General features: G+C 43.7%; 1 protein-coding gene across 1 annotated transcript; it reads right to left on the bottom strand.

Annotated features, from left to right (window-relative positions):
- Positions 1-398: 398 nt before the first annotated feature.
- OTUD6A (OTU deubiquitinase 6A) lies at positions 399-1,274 on the bottom strand. The gene has a single exon (XM_003412685.1). It carries the CDS (start codon positions 1,272-1,274, stop codon positions 399-401), a length of 876 nt encoding a protein of 291 aa, XP_003412733.1.
- Positions 1,275-8,764: the final 7,490 nt, after the last annotated feature.

Below are 8,764 nucleotides of genomic sequence, written 5' to 3'. Positions count from 1 at the left end.
ACAATCGTAAGACACAAAGCTGGTATTTTACTAAACTTATTTTTCCACCTTATAAATGAATCAAACCCAAAGTTCCAACAGTTATTCCAAAGCTCTCCATAATACGACCAATTTCCGTCGGCGAGGGAGGCAAAGACCCTTAAGGGAAAGACACAGTTAGAGCTTGCCAAGATGTTTTCCTTCTTATCGTCTCCCGCCCCCCACGCGGTCAAAGAAGCACTTAAGGAAGGAGAGAAGTGGATAGAAAGACAAGGTAGGAAAGCCAAGGCATTTTAAGCAAAAAGAAGCAAGAAAAAGCAGAGAAGAAAAAAAATCGATCCTACTAAGGAGACGCGGCGGCGGCTACAGCTCCGGAGGCGGCGTGGCTCGTGGCGGCGGCGGCGGCGGCGGTGGCGGCCCTAGAAGAGGCGGGGGGCTGCACCCCCGACGGCGCTTGCCTCCAGCGGCTTCACGGAGTTGTAGTGCTCGCCGAGGTTGCAGGCGTAGCGCACATAGACGAGGACCAGCGGCTTCTTGGCGTACTCCTCCCCGATGACGACAACGGGCGAGTCGGCCTGGATCACCTCGATAGGGGTCTGCAGGACGTGCGACAGGGCCCTCAGCTCGAGCTGGCCTCCCCACGACGCGTTTCGCACGATGTCCTTGCAGTAGCTCAAGAATTCATCGCGGCTGTAGGCGTCGCCGGTTTCGGAGTCGCTGAAGAAGGGCAGAAAGTCATCGATGTGCCTCTGCATGTAGTCAGCGGTGCGGCTCCGCAAGCTCTCCACGGTCACGGAGAACACCAGCTGGTCTTGGATGGCGCGGTACATGCAGTGGCCGTCGGCCGGCATATTCTTCATCTCCAGATTCTTGGCCCCCAAGATGACTGAGAGCTTCTCCTCCTCGTCGCGGCGGAAACCAGCGAGATGCTCCATCTCAGACTCGAGGACCCTCTCCTGGCGTTCCCTCACCAAGGCCGCCCTTCTTTCGCGCCTTTTCTGTTCCCTGGACTGGCGGGGAGGCTGGTTCTCGAGATCCATCTTGGCAAGATTTTCAGCGACACCCTCGAGGTTGCTGTTGTCAGGGAAGCTCTCCTGGAACTTCTCCAACTCCTGGCAGTGCTTCTGCTCCATCTCGGCCTCGAGGCGGGCTACTTCTAGGAACAACTGCTTTCTTCTTCTCTTGTCGCTCTTTGGGACCGAGTTCTTCATGGCCTGGATGCGGGCCTGCAGCTCTTTCTTCTCGAGGTGGTGGCGCCGTACCATCCGCTGGCGTTCTCTCTGTGGATCTTCCATGTTTAACAGCAGACAGGAGTCCACGTGTGGTGGCTACAGCTCAGACTAACAGCTCAAGCCGAGAAACAAGCTACAGTTCCTCAGCTTGCCCCTGGCTTGCGCGCTCAGGCCTTCACCTCAGTCAGTTTGCCATCCCCGTATTCACGGGCCTCTCTGCCATTGGTCACTGTCTCCCCATGGCTACGCCCCTCAAACAAGCCTGGCGCTAGGATTGGCTGTTGGGAGACCGTAGAAACACCCTCAGGAGACCCCGTAGCAACGGGTGCTTCCGGCGTTAGCGGGAGTTCAAATCCGACCTATAAGAGCCCGCCTTTGCATAACTTGTGCAGTAATTGCACCTGCAGAGTTTTTCCACTTGCAGAATTTTTCATTGACTGTTTCTCCCTACCTCCATTTACGAGTGTGGATACAATGCACACACTGGCCTTGCTTGAGAGCCATATGAAAATTATTATTCTACCAGCTGAGTATGCTCTGATACTGGACTTGGCGTTATTCCGAGTGTCCAGGAGGCAATGTGGCTTTCTCCAGGCTTTCAGGTCCTTTGCCGGGTAAATCCTTGATCTTTGTGTATCAGGACAAAGGCATTTCCTTACGTTCCTGGGAGCAGAGTCCTTTCGGTTTTTAAGCTTCATAGCCACCATATCCCATCTTAGCCTAAGAAGGCAATAGCCACCCTTCACAACCACGCAGATGTCTTGGTTTGTGCGAATAGAATGCACCTACGCTAAACACCCTTTCTCCCGTGCTCCGGCTTCCAAAATGGAGCTGGGATACCCCATGAAGCACCACAGCCAGTATTCATCATGCCACTTCTTTCTGGCTTTTTTGAGTCTCTAAGAGTTCTTCGGAAACCCTAGCGGCGTAGTGGTTAAGTGCTACGGCTGCTAACCAAGAGGTCGGCAGTTCGAGTCCGCCAGGCGCTCCTTGGAAACTCTATGGGGCAGTTCTACTCTGTCCTATAGGGTCGCTATGAATCGGAATCGACTCGACGGCAGTAGGTTTGTATTTTTGGTAAGAGTTCTTTAAAAAAAAAAAACGCCCAAGCTCTCGCAAAAGTCCTCTCATCATGACCCCACCACCTGAAACAAAGGCCCTCTAGACCATCTCCCCCTTGTTACAAAAGAGGAAAGTTGGACATTTGTCCAAGCGTGTCAAATTGTCTTCCCTTTTTATTGCGAAGTAGTATTCTGTGGTATGGCTGTACCACTGTCTGTTTAACCATTCACCAGTTAAAGGACATCTGGACTGTTTCCAGTTTGGGGCTATCAGGAATAAACTTGCTATAATCCCACTGCCGTCGAGTCGATTCTGACTCATAGCGACCCTATAGGACAGGATAGAACTGCCCTATAGAGTTTCCAAGGAGCGTCTGGTGGATTTGAACTGCTGACCTTTTGGTTAGCAGCTATAGCTCTCAACCACTACGCCACCAGGGTTTCCAGTGCTATAAACATTGATTTTTGTGTGATCGTAAGTCTTCGTTTCTCTGGGGTAAATGTCCAGGAGTGCAATTACTGGGTTATACTGTAAGTGTATATTTAGTTTTTTTAAGAAACTTACAAAATATTTTCCATAGTGGCTGTACACAGAGTGGCACATTTCCACCAGCGGTGTATGAGGGATCCAGTTTCTCTGTATACTCACCAGCTTTTGATGTTGTCGTTATTTTTTCTCTTTTAGCCATTCAGATAGGTGTATAGTGACGTCTCAATGCGATCTTAATTTGTATTGCGTAGGAGTGCTCGTGGGACAGTGGTTAAGAACTGGGCTGCTAACCAAAATGTTGGCAATTCGAATCCACCAGCCGCTCTTTGGAAACCCTATGGGGCGGTTCTGCTCTGTCCTATAGGGTCACTATGAGTTGGAATTGACTCGAGGCAAAGGGTTTTTGCTTTGGTATAGGGTCGCTATGAGTCGGAATCCACGGCAACGAGTTTTTGATAATGGCTGAGGACCCCAGGTAGTGTAGTGGTTAAGAGCTCAACTGCTAACCAAAAGGTCCGCAGTTCGAATCCACCAGCTGCTCTTTGGAAACCCTATGGGGCAGCTCTACTCTGTCCTGTAGGGTCATTGTGAGTTGGAATTCACTGGAGGCAATGGGCTTTTTTTTTTTTTGGAGCGGCTCAGGATGTTTAACATCTTTTCATGTGATTATTTGCTATCTGTATATCCTCTTCCTCAAATGTTTGCTTATGTCTTCTGCTGAATTTTTAACTGGACTTCTTATTTTTTACTATTAAGTTTTGAGAGTTCTTTATATATTCTGGATAGTAGTTCTTTGTAGGATATGTGACGTGTAAATATTTTCTCTCACATGTAACTTGTCTTTTCATCTCTTCACGTGGTGTTTTGTGCAGCAAAAAATTTTAATTTCGATGAAGTCCAATTTGTTAAGTTTTCCTTCTAAGGATTGTGTTTTGGTGTCAAGTCTAAGAATTCTTTGTCTAACCTTAAATCCCAAAGATTTTGTCCATTTTTTTAACTTAAAAAAATTATAGCTTTAGGTTTTACATTTAACTCTGTGATCTATTTTGAGTTTATTTTAATTTTTGTGTAAAGCTTGAGACTTAGGGTGAGGTTCACTTTTTTGCTTATGGATGCCCACAAACTTGGTGGCTTAAAACGACAAAAATTTATTCTCTCAAAGTTCTGGGAGCTAGAAGTGTAAAATTCAAGGAGCCAGCAAGGTTGGTTCCTTCTGGAGGCTCTGAGGGAGAATCTGTTCCATGCGTCTCTCTTAGTTTCTGGTGGTTGCCAGCAATCCTTGGCATTCCTTGACTTGCAGCAACACCACTCAGATCTCTAACTTTGCTGTGACATGGTATTATCCCTGTTTGCCACTCATAAAGATACCAGTCATTGGATTAGGGCCCACCAGTCATTGGGTTGAAGGAGCTCTGGTGGTGCAGTGGTTAGCGTTCAGCTGCTAACCTCTCCGTGGGAGAAAGATGTGGCAGTCTGCTTTCATAAAGATTGCTGTTGTTGTTAGGTACCGTCCAGTTGGTTCTGACTCATAGCAACCCTATGCACAACAAAACAGAACACTGTGTGGTCCTGCGCCATCCTCACAATCGTTATCCTTGAGCCCATTGTTGCAGCCACTGTGTCAATCCATCTCGTGCAGGGTCTTCCTTTTTTGCACTGACCCTCTACCAAGCATGATGTCCTTCTCCAGGGACTGATCCCTCCTGATAACATGTCCAAAGTATATGAGACCAAGTCTTGCCATCCTTGCTTCTAAGGAACATTCTGGCTGTACTTCTTCCAAGACAGATTTGTTTGTTCTTTTGAAAGTCCATGGTATATTCAATATTCTTCACCAACACCATGATTCAAAGGCAACAATTCTTCTTCAGTGTTCCTCCTTCACTGTCCAGCTTTCACATGCATATGAGGCAATTGAAATCACCATGGCTTGGGTCAGGCACACATTAGTGCTTAAAGTGACATCTTCGCTTTTTAACACTTTAAAGAGGTCTTTTGCAGCTGATCTGCTCAATCCAATGCGTCTTTTGATTTCTCGACTGTTGCTTCCATGGGTGTTGACTGTGGATCCAAGTAAAAATGAAATCCTTGACAACTTCAGTCTTTTCTCATTTTATCATGATGTTGCTTACTGGTTCAACTGTGAGGAGTTTGGCTTTCTTTATGTTGAGGTGCAGTAAGATTACAGCCTTGGAAACCCTACAGGGCAGTTCTACTCTGTCCTATAGGGTGGTTATGAGTCATAATCAACTCCATGGCATGGGTTTGGTCATTGGATTAGGGCTCATCTGCAAAGACCCTATTTCCAAATAAGGTCACATAGCCAGGTACTGGGGATTTGTACTTCAGCAAAACTTTTTAGAGGGCACAATTCAACCCACAACAAGGTGAGAGCTTAGCTTATTGATTTCAGACATTTCCTCTCAGCAATAGTTTTACATGTGTCTCACAAATTTCGATATGTTGTATTTTTATTCTCATTCAACTTGATGTATTTTTTAATTTCTCTTGAGACTTCTTTTTTGGCCCAAGAGTTATTTGTTGTTGTTGATGTTAGTTGCCATTGAGTCCATTCTGACTCGTGGAGACCCCATGTGTTACAGAGAGCATAGAACTTCTCCATAGGGTTTTCTTGGCTGTAATCTAAATGGAAGCAGATAGCCAGGCCTTTTGTTCCATGGCACTGCTGGGTTGGTTCGAACTGCCAACCTTTACATTAGTGGTTAGAAGCGTGTTATTAGTTTCCAAGTGTTAGCAGATTTTTCTTTATCTTTCTGTTACTGATTTCTAGTTCAATTCCTTTGTAGTCTGAGATCACACTGTATGATTTCATTTCTTTTAAATTTGTTGGGGTTTGTTTACTGCCCAGGATATAGTCTATCTTGGTATGTGTTCCATGGGCACTTGACAGTAATGTATATTCTGCTGTTGTTGAATGGAACGTTCTACAAACGTTTGGATTCCATTGGTTGCTGAGTTGTTGAGTTCTTCTATATTCTTGCTGATTTTCCATCTACTTCCTCTATTTATTTATTTTATTATGCTTTAGGTGAAAGCTTACAGAGCAAATTAGTTTCTCATTAAACAGTTAACACACAAAATGTTTCGTGACATTAGTTACCAACCCCTGGATGCGTCAACACTCTCCCCTTCTCCACACCAGTTTCCCTGTTTCCTTTCATTCAGTTTTCCTGTCCCTTCCTGCCTTCTCATCTTTGCTTTTGGGCTGGCGTGCCCATCAGTCTCCTATACATGATTGAACTATGAAGCACGTACCTCATGAGTGTTATTTTTTGTTTTATAGGCCTTTCCCATCTTTGGCTGAAAGGCGATCTTTGGGGATGGCTTCAGTTCTGAGTCAGCAGGGTGCCTGGGGGCCATAGTCTTGGGTGTTCCTCCAGTCTCTGTCAGACCAGTAAGTCTGGCCTTTTGTGTGTGTGTGTGTGTGTGTGTGAATTTGAATTTTGTTCTGCATTTTTCTCCTGCTCTGTCCAAGACTCTCTATTGTGATCCCCTTCAGAGTGGTTGGTGATGGTAGCCCAGCACCATCCAGTTCTTCTGGGCTCAGGCTGGTGGAGGCTCTGGTTCATATGGTCCATTAGGCCTTTGAACAAATTTTTTCCTTGTGTCTTTTTTCTTCATTCTCCTTTGTTCCCGACAGAGCGAAATACAATAGATGTATTTTTGATGGCAGCTCACAAGGTTTTAAGACCCCAGATGCTACTCAACAAAGTAGGATGTACATTTTCTTTATGAACTGTTTTATGCCAATTGACCTACATGTCCCACAAGACCATTGTCCCAAGCCCTCAGCCCCAGTAACTCAAGGTGTCTGGATGTGCCTAGGAAGTTTCTAAGACTTTGCCTTTGTCAGGTTGTACTGACTTCCTCTATATTGTGTGTTGTTGTTGTTGCCTTTACCAAAGTTAATGTTTGTCTAATACCCAGTTAGTAATTTCTCCTCCCCTCCCTTCCCTCCCTCATAACCATCAAAGATTGTTGTTTTTTTCTGGGTGTAAATCTTTTGGGTTTTTGTAATAGTTGTCTCATACAATATTTGTCCTTTTGTGATTGACTTATTTCACTCTGCATAATGCCCTCCAGATTCATCCATATTGTGAGATGTTTCCCAGATTCATCATTGTTCTTTATCTTTGCATAGTATTGCATTATGTATATGTAGCCTAATTTATTTATCCATTCATCTGTTGATGGACATCTAGGTAGTTTCCATCTTTTTGCTGTTGTGAATAATGCTGCAATGAACATGGGTGTGCCTATGTCTATTCATGTGAAGGCTCTTATTTCTCTAGGATATATTCCTAGTAGCTGGATTGTTGGATCATATGGTATTTCTATTTCTAGCTTTTTAAAGAGGTGCCATATTTTTTTCCACAGTGGTTGTACCATTTTACATTACCACCAGCACTGCATAAGAGTTCCAATCTCTCTGTAACTTCTCCAACATTTGTTATTTTCTACTTTTTTGATTAGTGCCAGTGATATCAGGATGAGATGGTATATCACTGTAGTTTTGATTTGCATTTCTCTCTCTCTATATATATAAAAAAATTTTTTTTTATTGGCTAATGATTTCCTCATGTGTCTGTTAGCCTCCTGAATGTCTTCTTTGATGAAGTGCCTGTTCATATCATTGGCTCATTTTTTAAAATGGATTATTTGTCTTTTTGTTACTGAGGTGTTGAAGTAATCTATAGATTTTAGAGATTAGACCCCTGTCAGATATGTTGTAACTGAATATTTTTTCCCATTCTGTAGGTTCTCTTTTTACTCTTCGGTGAAGTCTTTTGATGAGCATAAGTGTTTAATTTTTTTTATTCTACTTTCGATGAAGGTTTACAGAGCAAATGAGTTTCTCATTAAGCAATACACATATTGTTTTGTGACATTGGTTGCCAGCTCCACAACATATCAACACTCTCCCCCCTCGACCTTGGGTTCCTCATTACCATCTTTCCTGTCCCCTTCTGCCTTCTCATTGCTGCCACAAAGATGGTGTGCCCATTTAGTCTCATTTTATTTTATGGGCCTGTCTAATTTTTGACTGAAGGGTGAACCTCAGGAGTGACTTCAGTACTGAGTTAAAAGGGTGTCCAGGGGCCAATAAGTGTTTAATTTTTAGGAGCTCCCAGTTATCTTCTTTATCTTCTGGTGTTTGTGCATTGTTAGTTATGGTTTGTATTCTCTTTATACGCCATGCATTAGGGCCCCAGGTGTTGTCCCTATTTTTTCATCCATGATCTTTACCATTTCCAGTTTTATATTTAGGTCTTTGATCCACTTTCAGTTAGTTTTTGTGTATGGTGTGAATATGGGTCCTCTTTCATTTTTTTTTTTTTTACAGATGTACATACAGTTTTGCCAGCACCATTTGTTAAACAGATTTTCTTTTCCCCATTTAAAGGTCTTTGGTCCTTTGTCAAAGATCAGCTGACCATAGGTGGATGGATTTACATCTGAGTTCTCCATTCTGTTCCGTTGGTCTGTCATTGTACCAGTACCAGTACCAGGCTGTTTTGACTACCCTGGTTGCATAATAGGTTCTGAGATCAGGTAGTGTAAGGCCTCCTACTTTGTTCTTCTTCTTCAATAATGCTTTGCTTATCCGGGATGTCTTTCCTTTCTACATAAAGTTGGTGATTAGTTTTTCCGTCTCATTAAAGAATGCTGTTGGTATTTGAATCGGTATTGCATTATATCTGTAGATCACTTTGGGTAGAATTGACATTTCACGGTGTTTGAGTCTTCCTATCCATGAGCATTGTATGTTTTTCCATTTACGTAAGTGTCTTTTGGCTTCTTGCAATAGTGTTTTGTAGTTTTCTTAGTAGAGGCATACCTCATTTTGTTGCAATTCATTTCATCGCACTTCCAAGATACTGCATTTTTTACAAATTGAAGGTTTGTGGCAACCCTGCATTGAGCAAGTCTATTGGTGCCATTTTTCCAATAGCATGTGCTCACTTTGTATCTCTGTGTTA

Source organism: Loxodonta africana, chromosome X (genome assembly GCF_030014295.1).
Source record: "Loxodonta africana isolate mLoxAfr1 chromosome X, mLoxAfr1.hap2, whole genome shotgun sequence".
In the NCBI taxonomy this organism is placed as follows: Eukaryota; Metazoa; Chordata; class Mammalia; order Proboscidea; family Elephantidae; genus Loxodonta; species Loxodonta africana.
The sequence above is the reverse complement of the archived record's forward strand: the minus strand, read 5'-3'. Positions and strand labels throughout refer to the sequence as shown.